The sequence below is a fragment of the Dama dama genome, chromosome 7 (assembly GCF_033118175.1).
Source record: "Dama dama isolate Ldn47 chromosome 7, ASM3311817v1, whole genome shotgun sequence".
Classification (NCBI taxonomy): Eukaryota; Metazoa; Chordata; class Mammalia; order Artiodactyla; family Cervidae; genus Dama; species Dama dama.
In genome coordinates, this window is record NC_083687.1 from 18,225,131 (window position 1) to 18,245,808 (window position 20,678).

At 54.0% G+C, this 20,678-nt stretch overlaps 1 protein-coding gene across 1 annotated transcript in view; it reads right to left on the reverse strand.

Moving 5' to 3' along the window:
• Window positions 1–434: 434 nt before the first annotated feature.
• The window catches only part of C7H6orf132 (chromosome 7 C6orf132 homolog), a 34,501-nt gene continuing 14,257 nt past the window's right edge, over window positions 435–20,678 (reverse strand). Inside the window, exons 3-5 of the mRNA XM_061146705.1 lie at window positions 8,761–8,836; window positions 3,518–6,854; window positions 435–2,927 (exon numbers count right to left, since the gene is read on the reverse strand). Coding sequence (XP_061002688.1) covers window positions 2,810–2,927; window positions 3,518–6,854; window positions 8,761–8,836 — 3,531 coding nt within the window. The 3' untranslated portion in view covers window positions 435–2,809. The remainder of the gene's footprint in view (window positions 2,928–3,517; window positions 6,855–8,760; window positions 8,837–20,678) is intronic.

The following is a 20,678-nucleotide window of genomic DNA, read 5'->3' on the forward strand; positions in this document are numbered from 1 at the left end:
AACTAAGATCCCACATGCCATGCAGCAGGGTCAAAAGATTCCCCCCCCCCCCCCAAAAAAAACCCACACAGCACGCATCCATCCCGGTCACTTTCAAGATGAGTTAGAGATGACTCAAGGTGATCCCTTGATCCTCCCCTCCTGCAGAGCAGCCAGAGGCAGGGCCCCATCCTTGCTCACAGTTCAGGGTGGGGACGGTGAGAGACAAGAGAACCAGGGAGCCCCAGGATGGGAGAGGGGAGGCCCTTCCAAGTTGCCGGACAAGTGAGTCACCCTCCCAGCCTCCCTTTCCCAGAAACCCCCCCCACAAAAGGCTCAGCCCCAGGAAACACCCCAAGCACACTCTCTCTCACTGTCCCAAAATGACCTCTGGTTCTCAGTTTCCTCTTCTGGGAAAGCTAAAGATGCTTTATGGAAAACCATGCAGGGCCACACACAAGATGCAGTTTATTGAGCAATTACTGAGTACCAGATATATGTTGGATGCTTGACTTGGATCACATAAACGGCACCCCTTCAAGAGGCCTCCCCCTGACCAGGCAGTCAAAGTCAATCCACTCCTCTCCCCCACCCTCCAGTTATTCTCATAGTCCCTGTTTTTTCCCCTCCCTACCATTCTTTATAATAGAGGCTGTTTCTATGCGTTCCTTCCATTGTCTCTCCTCCACGAGACTAGTCTTGCCATGGGTAGGAGGCGTGTGAATGTTGATGGCTGTGTATCAGTGCTAAGCACAGTGCCTGCTATCTCGTGGCCGCTCAGATCCCTGTTAGATGACTGTCTCTAGTCGTCACAACAGCCTCATGAGGTAGGTTATCATATCCATTGTACGGAAGAAACTGAGGTTCAGAGACTCAGAGATTTGCTTTGGGGCACAGTCTGTTATCACCAGACTTCAGCTCTACTCCCTCCCCTTAAAAGGACTTGGAAAATGAGAAAACCTAAGGGTCAGAAGAGAGAGTTAGGCCCAGCATGATGGCTCCAGTTCAGCCACCACCCTGTGCTCGGCCTTCCCTGGCTCAGTTCACTTCCCCAACCTCTCATCACAGCCCCGTACGTCCCAGTCATCAATCCGCAGCCACAGGACTGGAGGCCATCCAGACTGGCCTGTGTATTTCCAAGCCAAGAGAGAATCAGTCCTTCCCTGCCAACCCCAGAGCAAGATACAGCTAGGAGTCCACAGCCCACCCCTCAAGCCTTAACACAGCAGATAAATTAGTGAAATCTTGTAAAAAAAAAAAAAACATTGTACAGGGGGAAATACATACATATATATAGAGCTAGTGCTGGCACTGGGGTGCGGCTGGCTTTTTAGACACCGGTAACCAGATCCTGCCCCATCAGAGCACCTGCCCACCCCAGTACTCTTTCCCTGAAGTGGTCCTCTGCTACCCCCCACCCCGGTACTGTCAGTGGTTAGCACACATCACAGAGGTCCAACATCGTGCCCCCAAAGGGAAATGCTTCCTGGGTGCCCCCACCAGCCTGCTCCTCTGAGGCGGGCACCCCCTGCCCTATTCCCTCACCCAGGTAGCCTGCCTTGGCCTGGCCCCAGGAGTTCAACCCACCAAGACCTGAAGACAAGATGGACCAAGAATACTGTTCCCTGATATGTCTGATGGCCAGACATCATCTACACCAGGGCTGTTTTTTGGAAGTGGAAGGGGTTCTAATTCACTGGAAAGCAGGCCTAAACCCAGACTTCCCACCAAAGAACAAATGGTCACCTTACTGATCAGGTTTCCCTGCTCTGAATGGGCCTGGTGCTGCACTCTTGACTTTCCAAATCACGGTCCCTACTCGCAGCAAACTCTTCTTAGACCTCTATTCCCATCTCTGTCACTTTCTACTCTCCAAGGCCTTCTGGCATCTTGGTTACACATCCCAAGGCCTCAATAATATTGGGGACCTGTAGTACTGGGTTGGGAGGGGTGGTTGGGATGATGCCCCTCCAAATCCCATACAGGACCTGACCATCACTCAAGGCCTTTGGTGCCAAGCCCCAGGCTCTCTAGCTCCTTGGCCCCAACCCCCTAAATCATGGCTACCTGGGTCTGAGTAGAAAAGCAAGCCTCCACCCTGTGTCTTCCATCCCAAACTTGCCAAGTCTTCCCTCTCTAGGCCCTTCTGTAGCTCAAGGCCAGGGAGAAATGAACCTCCAATTCCCCCATCCCCACTCATGGTCAGTGCAAAGCACTTTGTTCTGGTACCTCCCCCACTTGTGCCTGCATATTCCTGGTCCCACCTCAATGTGGCTTTCATACCAGCAACTCTAGGTATCACCTCTGGATTGGCAACTGGTGGGCGGGTGGAAGCTGAGATCAACCTGTAGCACCCTGCACCCCCACCCAGACAGGGCTGGTCCCCAGCCCCTCATGAGAACCTGACCGGCAACCACAGCCATTCTGATGGGTTCCCATTCAGAGCCAATGCCCCTGCCCTTGCTTTTAGAACCTGCTCAGCAGGGCTGCTTGGAAAACTGCTTTCAGTAAGCCCTGCTAAGGCAAATAGTCCCAGACAGTGAAAACTCAGGCTCCGGGTCCTTAAAATTTCCTTCTCTTCTCCCTCCTTCTCCCTCCCACCCTCCTCTGCAGACAGCCCACAGCCACACCAAGGCTTTGGGAAACAGAAGTCCAATCCTGATCTTCCTGGGGCCACTGCTTCACTCGTTGTCCGTCTGTCTGTCTTTGGGAAACAAAGACTCTTCTGTGTCTGAGTGAGGCTACCTAACACCAGTTGCATCCCTCCCAACCCCACCAAAACAAGCGCCCGGATCCGACCCCTTGGAAGACAGCTGAGAAAACCCTGAGCTCAGGACGGGGCCTTCCAATGGGCCCCTGAGTAGGCATAGGAGATGGGATGGCGGGTCCCAGGCCTCACAGTGAATGTGTTGATGGAGATTCCGTAGTGCGTGTTGTTGTGGGGAGACCTGGTGGGGAGCAGGAGAGAGATGAGGTTAGTATCTGCAGCTGGTTAACCATCACCCCGAGAATCTCCCCAGGGCCATCAGAGGAAGGATGGAGCTGCCCCTCAAGCCCAAGGCTTATCCTCCCCAGTGGGACCCCAGTATTGACCCAGCAGCCACAGGGTTCCCTCCTGTCCAGGCCGTGTTGCCAGAGTACATGCGCAATACCCTCCTTCTCAGAACCCTTCCCTCCTAGCCTGGCTCTGGATGCATCTCGGTGATGGGAAATCTCAGCACTCAAGGACCACTCAGCTCTCCCCCACCCCACACGGGGACTCTAGGAAGAGAGAGACAGGAGAGAAGACATAGGAGAGTGGATGTTAGGGAAGCGCGCTTCCTTGCCCCTTTTCTCTGCCCTGAGAGCCAGGATGGAGAAAACCAAATATCCGGGGGGATGGCCGAAGCCTGGCCAGCTCCGGATGGTCTGGGGGCGAGCCTCCGTCTCCCCTGCCTTCCCAGCCCAGCACCCCCTTCCCCTGCCTTCCCAGCCCAGCCCCCATCTCCCCTGCTTTCTCAGCCCACCATCACCCTGGCCACCCTGGCCCGCCGCTCACCTGCCGGTAGCGGTAGCCGGGGCGCAGCCGTAGTCGCCGCCGCCGCCGCCGAGAGCTTTGTACTTGGTCTCTCCGCGAGGGGCGCCCTCCAGGGACATCTTCCGCGAGTGCAGGCCGCCGGGGGGCCCGCGGCCCGCCGAGTTGACGCGCCGCATCTCGGGGCCGCTGGGCGCTGCAAAGGGGCCCCCGGGCTGCGGCCCGAAGCAGTTGGGGGAGCTCAGGCTGCGGCCGGTGCCGCCGCGGGGCGGCCCGGGGTTGCGGTGGGGCTCCCCGACGTAAAGGCGCTTCTTGATGAGCGAGCGACCCCCGCCCCCGCCCGAGAAGCGCTCCAGGCCCCGGGCCGGACCTGGATCGGCGGAGAAGTGAGAGAAGCTGCGAGGTGGGCCCGCGTTGGCGAGCTGCCCCAAGTCTGAGAAATTGTTCCGGGGAGGGGAACCCCGGCGCCCCAGATACTGCAAGGGGTGGCTGGTCTGGGTGTGGCCTTGGGTGGGGGGCTCGGGGTCATTACTGAATTCTGGCGGTGGCGGGATGACCTCAAAGTTGAACTCCTCCTCCTTGTCTTCCTCCGGTTTGTGGGAAGGAGAAGGAGGGGAAGAGAAAGACTTGGGCAGCAGGCGGCCCTGGAGGAAGCTGGAGGGCTCTGGTCTCTCCCAGGCCGCCGAGGCCCGGGGCTCCACCTTTGTCCAGCTGGGCCCGCGGCCCGACTCCGTGCCCTCTGGGTCCCTGCGGGGCTGGGGTTCCCACTGACGGAGTCCTTTGGGCTGTCCTGGCGAGGTTAGCTGGGGGACATTCCCAGTCTCCTTGGACACCTTGGGGACCACAGTGAAGGAGTTGGGCTGGCCCTCGTTGTACAAGATGGTATCAGAGCCTGCCTCGGGCTGGCTGGGGCCTCGGACACTCCCTGGCAGGGAGGACCGGCCCAGGGCAGCCCCCCTGGACCTCCCCTTCTGGGCCCTCTGCTTGGCTGCAAGGAGCAGGGCCATCGGGGAGCCCCGCTCCACCACCTCCCCCGTCACCGGGTGCCTGAGGAGCTCGTCAGCAGCCTGGGGTGAGGCTGGGGGCTTGGGCGGCAGCTCCTGGGGCTCCTTCCCCTCCACAGGCTTGCCTAACCCTGCAGCCTCTCCTCTGGACAGGGTGGGCGTCACCACGGCCACCTCTCTGCTGGGGCTGTTCTGGCTGCGATGGGGCTTGTAGAAACACGGCGCCTCTTCTCGCCCAGGTGATATCTTTGGGGGGAAGGCTGGAGATGAGCGGGTTCCCTGTGTAGGAGGCTTACTGGCCTCTGAGGAGTGCCCCTCTACCTCTGGCTTGGAGGGCACTGCAAGTTCTTCATGTTCTGGCTTCTGCCACTGCCCAGCTGCAACCTGGTTCTTTTCTGCTATCAGTTGGGAAGATGTGATGGGTAGAGGTGTGGTCTTGGGTGGTGTGGCTGGTCCGGGCGTGGCCTTGGGTGGTGTGGCTGGTCCGGGCGTGGCCTTGGGTGGTGTGGCTGGTCCGGGCGTGGCCTTGGGTGGTGTGGCTGGTCCGGGCGTGGCCTTGGGTGGGGTGGCTGGTCCGGGCGTGGCCTTGGGTGGTGTGGCTGGTCCGGGCGTGGCCTTGGGTGGGGTGGCTGGTCTGGGTGTGGCCTTGGGTGGGGTGGCTGGTCCGGGCGTGGCCTTGGGTGGGGTGGCTGGTCCGGGCGTGGCCTTGGGTGGGGTGGCTGGTCCGGGCGTGGCCTTGGGTGGGGTGGCTGGTCCGGGCGTGGCCTTGGGTGGGGTGGCTGGTCCGGGTGTGACCTTGGACTGGAGTGGTGTGTTTGGCAGAGGGGTGGTGGATAGAGGTGGCAGATTCTTGGCCACAGGCTTGGAGAATTTGCCGTTATCAACTCTGTTTTCAAAGAGTCTTCCCCCTTCTGGCTGAGGTTTGGGAGGCAGAGAGCCTCTGCTGGGCCTGGCCTCCTTCTCAGCTGATGAGGAAAGCTGGGCCTCCAGCTTCTTCCGGATCTCCCAGACGCTAGGAGTTGGCGCGTCTTGGGGGAGGTAATCCACAGGAGGGAGGGTCAGGCTGGTGGCATCCTTCTTTGGCCGGCTGCACGGACTCTCCTCAGGAATGCATGAAGGGGCCTCCTTCTCTGGCAGGCTTGGGGGCGCCTCTTTCACTGGCCGGCTGGGACGCTTGTGGTCCTCCCTTCCCTGAGAGGCTGCCGCTGGACCTGGTCTGTGACTGGCGAGCCGGTCCTCTCTCCTGGAGCCGCAAAGATAGGCTGACAGCTCGTCCCGCAGCTTTGCCATCTGGCTGGGATCCCGCCAGTCCATGGGCTCCGAAGAGGCTGTTTCCTCCGGGCTCGGGGGGTCAGGTTTGGGTTTGGGAGCAGGAGAGCTAGCCTTGGGTCTTTTCATCAACCCAGCAGGTGGAGGGGCTGCCTTCTCGGCAGATGGCAGAGGAGGGGCGGCTGGGGGCAGCGGGGGTGCTGGCGGAGGGAGCGGGGGTGCAGGAGGGGGCAGGGGAGGGGCTGGAGGTGGCATCTCGGCTTGTTCACTGCTCTGGACCTGAGGCTGGCCCGGCCTCGGGCCAGCCGGTGCCACAGCGCTGGGCTCCTCAGGGTGCGCTAGCTCAGAAGCCCTGTCTGGGTAGGCCTGGCACGCGGAGCGGATCTGGAAGCTGGGAGGCAGTGAGGGTCGACTGGGGCCCTTCTTGGTGGGCTCTTCGTCCTGAGGAGGAGCCCCTTGTACCTCTGGAATGGAGATGGACGAAGTCCTGACTGGGGTTGGGGGAGGCACCTTGAATGACCGGGGGAAGGTGAGGTGGGACTCCGGACCCAGGAGGCCCCCCTTGGGCTCAGCAGGGCTCCTGGGGGGGCTGCTTCTGGGGGCGTCAGGCTGCCTGCCATTCAGCATTACTTCCGATTTCCACTTGGTGACACCCCCAGCGGGGAAGAGGTGGGTCCCCACGGCATGGGGAGACCCTGGGGCTGGGGGTGTCGGGGTTGGCACGAGGGGTGGAGGTGGGGCTTGAACGGCCTGGGGTGGGGCGGGCGGAATGAAGTCAGGAGGCGTGGGTGTGGATGGGGAGGAAACGGTGGGGGCGGGGGAAAGGGCCCCCATCCCTGGGGGCAGAGCTGGGGCCGTGCTGGGTGGGGGTGGGTGCAGTGATGCCAGCAGGGGAGGAGGCGGGGGAGCTGTGGAGGGTGGAGGTGGCGGTGAGAGCTCCTCTGGAGGCTGCAGGGTGCCTAGGGGCGGCGCCGGTGCCGGGCCCGGGGGAGGTGGGGGGATGAGTAAGTCCTGGCCATACTGTCCAGGCCTTAGGTCCCCCACAGAGCTGTATAGTCGGAGGTTGCCATTGACGAGCATGCTGGTGCCTGGAAGGAGGGAGAGGCAGAGATGAGGAGGGTGAGCAGGCAGCGCGGGCTTGCTGACCTCCTGAGAGAGCAGCTGGCTGGTTTCGGGAACACCAAGCGAGGAGCAGCCAATGTCTCCAGTCTCCTGACCTCTCCTGAGAGGGACCCTCTTCTTTCCAGGGAGGGACCCCTGTGCCCCTGGCACAGCCTCTGGAGCCTGTGCTGAATTTTCTCCATTGGCTTCCGAGGCTCAGGCTCCACGCTTCTGCCCTGCTCACAGTCCTATATATCATCCCTTTACTAAACTCGCTTTGGCCAGAAACGCCAGGGTTCAAATCCAGGCTCTTCTGCTTACTAAATGTGTGACCTTGGACACACTGGTTAAACTTGCGGAGCCTCAGTTTCATTATCTGTAAAATGGCAATAACATCAGCAATTGCCTCATAAATCTGTTTGAGGATTAAGAGAATTTATATAAAAGAATGGAAAGAGCTTATCAGGTGCTAGGTCCAGAGAATGGTAATCACTTTGACTACTACCGCCTGTGCTTAACTTTCCATTCTGCGTAAGACAGGGAAGCTGGGAGACATAGGAAGTCATGGATGGGGGTAGGGGCCTGGACACATCGGTGAGGAAGTTTGGGTGAAAGTTTGGGAGGAAGAAATCTGCATGAGCAACTCCTGCTTTCTAAAGATCCTGAATCTACCAAGAATCCAGAGAACCTCGCAGAGAACTGGAATAGACTCTGGACTGCCGGATGGATGGAGTGGAAATGAATTGACTTGGTTGACTCAGGCACTAGAGAGATACTGAGTCCCCCACCCTGGCCCCAGAGGCTCAAATCCCTACCCCCTGGCCCCAGTCCCTGCCCCCTCCCTAGTGTCTGCAGACCACCAGGATGCCCTAGTTACTCCTCTCTGAGGGGCACATATCCTTTGCCTCCCCCACCTCTTAATTTCTGGCACAGAGTGAAACAAACCCAGGAATGTGCAGCTCTGAAGGGCTCCTCCCAGTTTCCTGACTTCAAAATAAAGACCACATCCAGTGAGCACCCAAGTGTTAGGAGCTGGGACACAGGAGTAAAAGACAAACCAAAACATAGTCAAAATACTGGCCCTCTTGCAGCTTGTGTTTTAACGGGACAATGAGATAGACAATGAACACATCAGTAAATTTCCAGCACATCGAGATGATGAGTGATATGGGGGGAAAACCCAGGAGGGGTGCTGGGGGTGCAATGTGAATAGGGAGGTCTGGGAAGACCTGGCTGAGAAGGTGACATTGGAGGAAAGACGGAATGAGGGAGGGAGAGAGAGCTGTGCACACGTGCAAGGGAAGAACAGACTGGACCGCAGGGAGTGCAAAGGCCCAGGGGTGGAAACGAGCCTGGATACTGAAGGAGCAGCAAGGAGAGTGGGATGAGACGAGAAAGCCAGCAGATTAGGCCAGGTGGGGCCGGATTCTGGCCGTCCTGGCAAGAACCCTTCTGTTAGGTGACAAGGGAAGTCACTGGTGGGTTTTGAGCAAGCGATATGACAAGAAGTGACTCACATCCTATCTAGTACTTTGTTTGTGCCTTCAGAACTGGAATTGTCTTGCCCAGAGATACGGAGGGGCAAGGGGTTAAGTGACTTGCCCCAGGGAACGAGGCTAATATGCAGGGGAGCTGGGATTCAAGGCCAGGGCTGCCTGACTCCAGGGTTCTTTCTATCACTCACGCTGCCCTTGTTCCTGCTCTGGCCCCAGCCCTCACCATCCTTCCTCCCCTGGGCCTTAGCTCTGGCTCTCCTCATCTCCCACCCACAGCAGCTAGCAGCCAAGAGGCCTGGGGACTCCAGCTTTATCACCAGCTGGGGAGGGAGGTCCAGATGCTTGGGCTTAAGGAGGAAAAAAAGAAAGACAAGCCTCAAGCCTGGGGTCCTCTTACCTGTCACTTGTTTGTCTGCAAAGTTGTCTGGCACACAAGGGGTGGGTACAGCCAGTCCATGGTTCTCCTGGGCATCCTGAAAGAGAGCAGAACCATCAGGGGACAGGGAAAGACAGTTCTTAACTTGCTGCTCTGTGAGGCCGTTATAATTGCTGGAAAATTCACAGGAATAACCAGTGAGTATACTGAAATATGGGCTTAGTTAAAAGGTTGAATTTTATGATATAGTCAAGTCTTGTTATTCGCAGTAGTTAGGGTCTGTGAAATTGCTGCAAACACTGAATTAGTAAAAACTGGATCCATGCCCTGAGGGAAATACAGGGTTCAGTTCAGTTCAGTCGCTCAGTCGTGTCCAACTCTTTGAGACCCCATGAACCACAGCACGCCAGGCCTCCCTGTCCATCACCAACTCCCTGAGTCCACCCAAACCCAAGTCCATTGAGTCGGTGATGCCATCCAACCATCTCATCCTCTGTCGTCCCCTTCTCCTCAATCCTTCCCAGCATCAGGGTCTTTTCAAATGAGTCAGCTCTTCGCATCAGGTGACCAAAGTACTGGAGTTTCAGCTTCAGCATCAGTCCTTCCAATGAACACTTGGGACTGATCTCCTTTAGGATGGACTGGTTGGATCTCCTTGCAGTCCAAGGGACTCTCAAGAGTCTTCTCCAACACCACAGTTCAAAAGCATCAATTCTTTGGTGCTCAGCTTTCTTCACAGTCCAACTCTCACATCCATATAGGGTTGTGTGTGTGTGTGTGTGTGTGTGTGTGTGTGTGTGAGTCACTCAGTCATGTCCGACTCTTTGCAACCCCATGGACTGTAGCCCACCAGGCTCCTTTGTCCGTGGGATTCTCCAGGCAAGAATACTGGGGTGGGTTACCATTTCCTTCTCCATCCATACAGGGTTAGGATCCTGTAAATCTTGGTCAAGTCACTTTCATCAGATGATCAATATACAACTTTGTCTTTATGCATGTTTCTCTTTAAAGACACCTTATTTAATATCTGTTGTTAACGCATTGACATTGAACTCATGGCCAGCAGCACCGTAACTCGCGCCTTCGAAGCTTACCTAACACGTATTTTCTCTGTAAGGCACCTCGTAGCTTCCTTGCACGTAGGGATGTTAGACAGCACATCAGCCCTGTGCTTACGGGGCATTTTATTTAATTTTTAAAATTAAAAAAAAAATGTTTTTCTAGCCATTCCATGAAACATGTGGGATCTTGGTTTCCCAACCAGGGATCAAACCCATGCCTTTCTGCCCTGGAAACACAGAGTCTTAACCATTGGACTGCCAGGGAAGTCCTTGAGGGCCATTTTTAAATAGCAAAATCACCAACAAAAAGCAAAGAAATATGAAAAGCATGGCACTAAACAGAAAAGGATGCTTATTTCCAGTACAAGGGCTGAAACAAGGAAGCAGAATGTCTTGTTCGACCTCAGCTGGTTCCCTGTGCAGCAGGTGACAAACTTTTCACTGCTCCGCTCGTGCCAAAGTGTCTTGAGTAGATTTGGGGGGTTACAAATAAATTTTAGCAAGTAGGCAAATTACAGATACGGAATCTGCAAATAATGAATATCAACTGTATATAAATTGTATCTCAATTGAAACAGATAAAAAAAAAAAAAAAAAAACTGTGCCTAACTCCCCAGGGATGTCCACAAGCTCAAAAGCCAACCCCCCTTGGCCTGGCTTCCTGTTCACTCTTAGTTTTCATTAGGTAGTTACAGAAAAGTAAATAAGAAAAGAGCAGTGACCTGGAGTATTGACAGCACTGCAGATGCCTTTCTGATCTCTAGGCTTGCAGACCATAATGCGTTTACACAGCTGTTGGTCTGTACATACTATTTTGCATTCTATTTTTTTCCCCCTCCAAACACACATTTCCATATGTCAACAACATCCACACACCTGTCCTTTGGAGGAGCTGTGGGGCGTTTTATGGTAGCTTTCAAGGTCCTCAACACCCTGGCAGTATCCTTCAGGATAGTGTTTATTTCCACTCACCTGTTACAGCCAATCTGACAATCTAACTGAACCAGCTCCCTCTCTAGGATCCTTCCAACACACCCCTCTGGTTCATGTTCATCCCTGATCCTGGGTGTTGGTCAGGCTGTGCCCCTCTTCCCACCCTCCATTTCTAACAGTAACACCCCTTTGCTCTGTGCTCTAAACACATGCTCACCATCACACTGCCCTGTGACAAAGAAGTTGTCCCCATGAGCCAGAGAATGCGGAGGTTTAGAAGTTTGATAAGTTGTTTACAGTCTCACGACCAGTGGTGCTAAGCCCAGGTCTGTGGAGCTCCCACCCCTGAGAATTTTGCTTCACTAAAGTCCAAGTCTCTAATCCTAAAAGGATTCACAGAGCCCCTCTAGAAAGATGGTAGAGGGAATAGGAAAGTTCTGGAGCCAGACTGCTTGAATTTGAATTCTAGCTCTGCCTCCTACTGGCTATATGACTCAGCCAGTGACTTAAGTTCTCTGTGCCTCAGTTTCCTTGACTATGAAACTGATTTAAAAATAGAATTTACTGGGACTTCCCTGGCAGTCCAGTGGTTAAGACTCCACATTCCCAATGGCAGCGGGCACAGGTTCGATCTCTGGTTGGGGAATTAGGTTCTCACATGCCACACAACATGGTCACAAAAGAAAAAATAGAATGTACCTATTCTAGGGAAGTTGTGAGGATTAAGTGGTGCAATACACAAGAAGCACTTAGTTCCTGGCATGCAGTGAAGACCCAATAAACGTTAGCTCTTGTTATTCCTACAGAGCCATCCCTTGTCTGCACCAGGCCATGCTGACTGACTGTTGTTCAGAGCAACCTACAGCCAAGTCCCAGAAGGGAGGACTCCTGGTCGCTCTCTAGATACTCCCCCAGTTCCTCCAATGAGATCTGGTTGCTCCTTGGAGCCCAGGGACATGTCTTATATGAATCCCACAAACATGGACACATAGTGAGCCAAGCTGTTACTCACTGATGGGCTGATGGCACCAACTCTCTAGACTTAATGGTTTAATGTATAAGAAGGGGGATTCAAGGCAGATGTTTCATAAACATCCACAAGATCTCGGGGTACCAAGGGCAGTCTCAGAATTACTCTCTGGTTCTATGAGGGCAGCAAACAACCCATTTTGTTCTTAAAAGAAGTCTGAAGAACTGGAATGGCCTTGCCCCATCATCTACTTTTTTTCTGCCTCTGTTTGAGTCACATGGGCACATACGTGTTCTCAACATCTCTCAACCCTGCATTCTGAGATGCGGTACATACTGCCGTACACGAGACTGTCCAGTTGTTCAGGCGCTAAGTCCTGTCCGATTCTTTGCGGTATACCTGTGACTGACTGTCTAATAACCCTCATGGAGTATGTATACTCTGATTTTGATGGGATGGAGGCCAGGCCTTTAAAAGCCAGGGTTGAGCTCTCATTACTCTTTTGCACATAACTGGAAAGTAGAAAGACCTAGGGACTTATCATCAAGAGTTTTCAGATTCCAGTCGTGCTCTGGATTTTGCCTGTGCATGTGTGATGTTGCCAGTGGAGTGACCCTGGATGAGCCGTAGCAGCCATGATGTTAATCTATCACTTATGTATCTACTATGTGCCAGCATTATGTTATCTCAAATCCCTTAAGAGACAGGGTGCAAACCTAGGCCTCCCAACTTCCCTTTTCTACAAATCAGAGACTCATTTTCTCCTTGTATAAAATGGAGATACTTCCTGCTTTGTGGGGCCATTATGATGACCAAACGAGATAATGCTCCTAACCTAGGAATCTGTGTTCTAAATCTTCTCCCCACAAAGGTGAAAATATTGTGAACAATCAAAGCAAGCTGCCTGGAATCCTAGAAGCACCTTCTGGATCACCCTATAATTATGTGTGAATGAGGAACACAGAGGGACTTTATGGGCTGGAGGTAATACTGCCCACCCCACCTTTGATCTTAACTCTGAAAACGCATTAGACCCCAAAGACCACAGGATGGAAGTCTGTCTCCTGAGCGGCCTTGGAACAAACACACCCACACACACACACACACGAGTCCAGGACACACCTACCACATCCCCACAGTGCTTGAGGTGCTGTGGTACTCTATTACCCATGGGGTAAGTCCCAACATCCAGACTCACCCCTTCAGGAGCCCCCAGTACTGAACTTAACGCAGCCCCAAGCCCCAGCTGACCCTGCTTCTTTCCTTCCCACCTGCCTGGGCTAGCTGTCCCTACTACCGGTGTGGATTGGGAAAGGCAAATAAAAAACTCTTTTCAATGCAAATGCTTCTAAAACAGACCTGGAAGGTCTTGTTTGAGGACCTTGTTGAGAGGTCACTCCCCTCTCAACACGGGGACCCAGGGAGCTGGCATCCAGTGCCCTGGCTTGGGTGGTGACAGAGTTCAGTGTACAAATGCACAGATGTGAACAGCATCCATCTCCACGGGGAGTGAACTTCCTCACCTGCCTCCCTTAGCCAAGACGACTGAGGTGAAGCCTCTGGAAGAGGGGCTGGAAGTAACATCTCAATGAGAAGTGTGTGATCCTGCGACGGGGGAAGGGTATGCTGTAAAAGGGTCTCAATGAACAATCAGCGATGATTGAATGTAAAAGGTATATCAGAAAATGGTGTCGTATCAATATTATATTCCTGAATTTGCTAGTTGTGCAGAGAATATCTCTGTGCTTACATAGCACACACATAGTATGTAAGATTTTTTCTTTTTCTTTTTTGAAGAGGGGAAGGTTTTTGGTTTTTTTCTAATTGCATTATAGTTGATTTGCAATGTTGTGAATAGGTAAGTATTTAGGAAAAAGGGATCCGATGTCTCAAATTACTCTTTAGAAACAAGTGTGTAAATAACAAGAGAGAGAGCAAATAAAGCAAATGGAGCACAATGAGGTGAATCTAGGTGGCGGTTCTAGGGAGTTCTTTGTACTATTCCTGCAATTGCTCTGCACATTAGAGTTGGCTAAAAAGAAAAAGTTACTTAATACCCTTGAATGGTCCATTTCAAAATGGTTAAAATGGTAAACTGTATGTTATGTATCTTACAATTTAAGAAGTGAAAACATAGCAAACAAAAGACCAAGGGCTTCCCAGGTGGCGCTAGTGGTAAAGAACCTGCCTGCCGATGCCAGAGACATAAGACAGGAGAGCGCGATCCCTGGGGCAGGAAGATCCCCCGGAGGAGGGCACGACAGCCACTCCAGCATCCTCGCCTGAAGAATCTCAGGGACAGAAGAACCTGAAGAGCTACAGTCCACAGGGTCACAAAGAGTTGGACAGGACTGAAGCGACTTGGCACACACACCCACAAACAAAAGAAGAAGACCGTCAAGAGAGAAAGTGTTGAGGGAGACTTAGAGCTTACCCATCCACTGGACAGACATCAGCATCTCACTTCTTTCTCCCATTTCTAATATTCCCGACCTTAACCCTAACCTTAACAGCTGCTGCTTAGCACTCTGTACAGGTGCTCTGTCTTCCATCTCTTAACTCATTTACTTTTCACAACATGAGATGCGATCAACGTTATTACTACCTCCCCTTTACAGATGAGCAAACTCAGGCAGAGAGGTTAGGTGACCTGCCTAAGAACTCACAGCTAGTTAGGTATCACTGTCTTTCCAGGCATCCACCCGTCACCCACACCCCCAGCTTTTCACCTGGCTCTGCCAGGCACATCCTGTGTCCCTCCCTTCCTGCTACCCTGAAAGCTCGGCCCTCCTTCAGTCCTCACTGTCTATTACCCAGACAGACAGACAGACGGACTACTGCCATCATCTCCCTGACTTCTGCCTCACCCCATTCTTTAAGCCTGATGCCAGGATGTTCTTTCTAAAATGCATCTCAGGGAATTCCCTGGTGGTCCGGTGGTTAAGACTCTGCCTCCCAACGCAGGGGACACAGATTCAATCCCTGGCTGGGGAACTAAGATCCCACCTGATTCGCAGCAACTAAGTCCGTGGGCCACAACTGCTGAGCCCACACGTCTCAACTAGAGAAGCCCAGGCGTCATGACTAAGACCCAATGCAACCAAAAATAAATAAATATTTTTTTAAAAAGAAAGAAAGAAATAAAATGCATCCCAGAGCAGGTCCCTTCCCTGTTCAGCATCCTTCCATCCGTCCAGAGGTTGACACTCAAACGCCTTCGCATGGCGTTCTAGACTTTTCATAAGCTGTCCTGTCCGCAGCTCCTGCCGCCTTCTCCCACCCACTCCACAAACTCTGGGCTCCGGTTAGTGGTTCTTGTATTTTTCCACCAGTGTCCCTGGAGACCTGCCTCACTCAAGAGCAAATGGACTCCCTGCAGTGGGATCTTCGGTACGGCAGAGAGACCACTCCTTGGAGGGAGTATTTGGAGGTTCTGGGGGTGAATCTATAGCTTGAAAAAGCCCCTAGATGATTTGGCTCTGCTCCCCTCCCCCACCGTGGAGAATCACTGCAGCTGCTTGAGATTCACTCCCACATCCTCTCAGACCTCCCAAATCTTGCTTTGCTCTTTTTTTAAAATTAGAGTTTAGTAGATTTAAAATGTGTTAGTTTCTGCTGTCCAATAAAATCAATCAGTTATGCATATACCTATAGCCACTCTTTTTAAAATTCTATTCCCATATGGGTCATTACAGAGTATTGAGAAGAGTTCCCTGTGCTGTAAAGCAGATCCTTATTCATTATCTACTTTAACTTTGGCTCTTATTCTCTCTTGGATGCCCTTCTTTGTCCAGCAAACTCCTACCTATCCTTTAAACCCTAGATTAAATACCCCTCCTCCATGAAGCCCTCCTTGGCAACCTCAGCCCGAGTTCATCTCTCTTCTCAGTGTGCTCCTCACCCTGTGTGTGCATTCTGCTGGCTGATGTTTATTAGGTGCCTGCTATGTGCTAGGCACTGTTCTGAGTACTTCACACGTAGCAACCTAGTTAATCCTCATAGTAACCCTAAGAGGTAGGTTGTTGTTTTTATCGTATAGAAGATGAAACTGAGGCACAGAGAGGCTAAGTACATCGCCCAAGGTCATACAGCTAATAAACAGCAGAGTCGAGACTGGAACTCAGAGCCTGCCCTCTTTACCACGACAGTATTCATCCTCACACTTTTCCTCCAGCATAAACGAAGCCTGTTGCAGGTGACTGTGGTCTCTGCTGGCCCAGCCCAGCCTATCTGTGGGTAGGGGGACGGCTGAGTCTTTTTGCCCCGCCTGGCACAGATGGGGCAATTCAGTGAGAGTTGGATGAGTGAAGAAACTCCTGGATGAATGAATGAGAGGTAGAAAGAACACAGGACAGGGAGGTGTAAAGTCTGTGTTCTGGCGCCAGACCCACCACCAATTAACTGGGAACAAAGGGCCTCCTTCCCTCCGTCTCCTGTGAACGCTCTTTAGGATCATCTCCAGCCTGGTTCTGTGACTCCCGGCCCGTAAGGTGTCCCGTCTGTGCTCGGCCTGTGTGGGTAGCGGCCTGAACACCAGAGGCCACCCTTCCACCACCAGGTGTTGGGACAGACCTCCGCCCTTGTCTCGGGAGCGTTCTCGGGGGGAGGGGGGCGGCGGAACAAGTGGGGGCAGGGGAGGAGGGAGGGGGAGGAGGGGGGAGGGAGGAGTTTGTGAAGCTGCTTTTCCAGGAGTCACAGGGCGAGGCCAAGCAGACAGGACTGGGCCTGAGGTCACCGCTGGCTCCGACGTGGGCCCGAGACCGCCGCAGTCAGCCGAGGGCTGCCCCACCCTCAGCACGCTTGCCCTGGGAAAATCACAGACCCCACACCCCAGGGGTCTGCCTGCAGGGGCTGGCGTGCCCCTCAAGTAGACTCAGGAGGGAGACGTGTCTGGCCCTTGAAGGACAGCGGCCCCACATCGAGGGACGGGGTGTGCCACCCGGTGGGCAAGGGAAATGACCAAGAACATGCAAATGAGCATCGAGCCCCTCTGCTGGGGCAGCCCCCTGGCACCTCCGTCCTCAGCCAGGCCACCCCCGCTCCGCAACAGCAGCCCTTGCTCAACGCCTGGGGCAGAGTCCAGGTGGGGCATTCCCCGTGACGCTGGGCCTCAGCCCTTCCTGAACCCACACCCAGACAACACCCAGAAGCTACGATCCCCGTCACCTTGCCCACTTCACAGGGGTGCAAGCTCCAGCTCCCCAGCTCAATCAAGCAGCCCCAACACAGCCTCGTATACCGAGAAGTCACCCGGCAATGATTAGCTGGCAGGGAGCCCAGGGACGGAAGCGCCATTCTGAGAATATTTATATGTATTTCCTTCCTTATATTTGTCTCTATTTTCAGTTCTTAACAATGAACTTCGGTTTCCTTCACAATTAAAAAATACACACACACACACACAATACGTAGTTGTTTTTTTTTTTTTTTTTTTAAGTTCTTATAATCAAGAAGAGCATGGGGACTGACTTCCCTGGTGCTCCAGTGGGTCAAAATCCACCGTGCAATTCAAGGGATGTGGGTTCGAAACCTGGTCAGGGAATTAAGATCCCACAGGCTGCATAACAACTAAGCCTGCGAACCATAACTAGAGAGTCCAGGTGTTGCCACACAAGATCCTGCGTGATGCAGTGAAGATTCTGTGTGCTGCCACTAAGACCCAGGGCAGCCAAATAAATGAATACTTAAAAAAAGAAGAAAAGCATGGATTTTGTAGGCAGGCAGACCACACTGGCAATTTTAAATCCATCATCTCAAAGACAGAATCAGACACACATTCAGTGGTCGGGAAGTGTGCCCCCTTCTTGCGTTTTGAGGTTCAGTTTTCTCATCTGTAAGACGGGGTTGATCCCACCTCCATGGGTCTGCTGTAACATCAGAGGCCTCCCCACACCTAAAGAGATCCCGCAGAGAAGCATTCAAGGAGGGGGCATCTCCCTGGGCGCCCCCTCCTCGGGTCCTAACAAGGCTCAGTGGGTGAGCAGTGGCCCGAGTCCATGGATACTCTGCTCTGGGAAGGGCTCCTGGGATGTGTCTGCCTGGTTGGGTCTGAAGAGATAGATGGGTGCTTCCCCAGAGTCAGGGCCAGGTCACCAGGAATCCCCTTTTGACCACAAATATTTCAGAGTTAAAAAGAAGGAGGAAAGAAAGCAGAAAAGAGGAGGGGAGGAAAACATTCACTATCTGAGGATTGAGGTTGTCTCCCCCTTAAAGTGATAGGGAGTCAGCCCACCACTAGCCCCCTGCTGCACCACCAAGGATCTGGGGGACAGCCTCTCCCCACCGATGGCCCCAGCCCAGTCCCCTTGGCTTCCCTGGGCTGGGACACACATCCTCATACCTGGGGTTCCTCAGAACGCAGGCAAACCCCAAGGGTGGGTCACAGGGGTTGGGCCAACGGGCTACACACAGTTGACCTTAAGTACGAGCCAGCTCAGAGCCTCAGTGATACACTGTGGAATGCAAACTTCCTCACAGGCTCCTCCAGGAGCCTGGCTGGGGCACCTCAGGGTGGGGTGCAGCGCTCAGGGGGTGAGGGAGGTGACCCTGAGTCAGTCAGAGCCGGGAATGGCTGGGAACACTGCTGTAGGCTGGGGAACAGGGGGATGGGTCCCCACGTGAAGGCCACAAGGAAACCCCTCCAGGCACCCAGAGTCCCCAGCTGGGTGAAGCCCGGCCAGCTGTTTCCTGGCTTTCGGGGGCAGTGTGAGGGTCGGCAGCGTGCCACCCACACAACAGCTTCTCTGAAGCTGGGAACCACTGAGCATTTACAATCAAGAGCTCCAGGACCTTCCTGGTGGTCCAGTGGTCAAGACTTCACCTTCCAGTTCAGGGGGTGTGGGTTTGATCCCTGGTTGGGGAGCTAAGACCCCACGTGCCGTGTCAAAACCCCAAAACACAGAACAGAAGCAATACTGTAACAAATTCAATACAGACTTTTTAAAAAGTGGACAATGTTAAAAAAAAATAACCTTAGGAAAAAAAAATTTCTTTTTTAATATAAAAAGAGCTCTAGGACTTCCTTGCCCCAGCCTCTGCCCTCTGCCAAGGCTCATGCCCCCTTCCTGGGGGATGGAGAATTCCACCAACAATGCCGTCTTACTCTGGACCGACCTGACACCCCAGGATCTCTCAGACGGGCTACAGGGCCTGGCCCTGGCCCCTCATCTATAGAGGGCTGTACTCTTGTCTCCCTGCAGGGCAAGGAGTCCACGGGCTCAAGGAGACAAGCCCTAAGAGCCCACCGCCCCCTTCCTGCCCTTGCTCCAGACACCAAGGTCCCTAGAATCCTCCATTTAAATAGGCCCTTAGGCCTCTTCTGGTGCCTCAGTGGTAAAGAACTGCAATGCAGGAGATCCAGCTTCAATTCCTGGGGTGGGAAAATCTCCTGCAGAAGAAAATGGCAAGCCACTGCAGTATTCTTGCCTAGAGAAGCCCCACGGACAGAGGAGCCCGGCAGGCTGCAGTCCACGGGGTCAGAAAGAGCTGGACACAACCGAAGCAACTAACGCTTTCACACTTTAGGTCACTTCTAGAGCTTCTCCCCCAACCAGTCCTTCTGAAGGCAGCCTGAGGTGGGGGCACACATCCCTGAACCCACAGGGTGGGCACGTGTGTGTGCTAAGTCACTTCAGTCGTGTCCGACTCTACAACCCTATGGACTGTAGCCTGCCAGGCTCTTTGGTCCATAGGATTTTCCAGGAGAGAATACTGGAGTGGGTTGCTATTTCTTCCTGCAGGGGACCTTCCCGACACAGGAACATAGAACCCGCATCTCTTACATCTCCTGCGTTGGGAGGTGAGTTCTTTACCACTAGCACCACCTGGGAAGCCCCATAGGGTGGCCAAGGGGCGGTCATATGTGGTTAGGATGAGGGTGTGTGTTGGGCTTTGGGGGTTCAGGCTGAGGCCCTCCCTGTGGAAGGTGGGCAGAGGCAGGGTGGCTTCGGTGGGGAAGGGGTGCTCCATCTGCGCACTGGCTGCAGGCTTCTGACACCCACTCCCACAGGAACACACAAAGCTCCCCTATCCCAGAGCCCTGACAGCTAACTTCAGCCAGGGGAATCACTCAAAAGCCAATCATGACCGACCGCCCTTCCCAGTTCACCCAAGGAGCGCCAACCCCAAAGGGAGCCTGGGCCTTGGCTTCCGAGACAGCTCCCGGGGCCGGGGGATGGAGAGGAACAGTAGAAAGGAGAAATCCAGCTGACTAGGGCTGCATCTCTGCTGAGTAGAGGGTGGGGCCGAAAACAGTCAGGCTTCCTGCCCGGAGCCCAGCTTGACATCTCCCCAGGCCCTGCCAGCCCTGCCTGACTCAGAGGGTGGGGTGACCCAGGGAGCTCTCACCACTGGAGGCACCCCGGGAGACCTGTCTGGCCAGTTTCCCCAAATTTGCCTCATTGGCATTTCTTTGTTAATTCCTCATATGCATTGCCCTGGAGATGGTCGGGTTCAGACTGGGGTAGGGCCACAGGCAGCCCCAGCGACAAGTTTGCCCTTCCCACCACCAGCCGTCCTACCGTCCTACCGTCTCAGCTCTCAGAAGCTAGGGACAGGCTCTGGCTTGAGTTCTGGGCTGAGCTTCCCCTTGGAGGGAGAAGAAAGTGGGGAGAAAGGACACTTCCCCCACTCAGCCCAGGCCTATCCATGGTGGTGTAGACGGGAATTGGGAGGAGAAGACCTGGGCTTGGGGTCTGTCTCTGCCTCCATGGAGCTGAGGGAGTTGCATGCATCCCTCCTCCCTGGGCTTCAGTTTTCTTATTCTGACGCTAACCAAGTTCCAAGCCACCCCCCCAACCCCCAGTTTTGAAGTTTGCCATGCTAATCCAGCTCCTTGGAGCTATCAGAGCAGGAAGTTGGGGCGGGGTTGGGGGGGAGCCCTGGAGGCTAAAGGGCCTGGCACCTCTGGGGGCCTCCAGGAAGCTGCCCCACTTCCTGCCCCTCTGTTAGTGAGTTATTTGAACACAGAAAGTCAC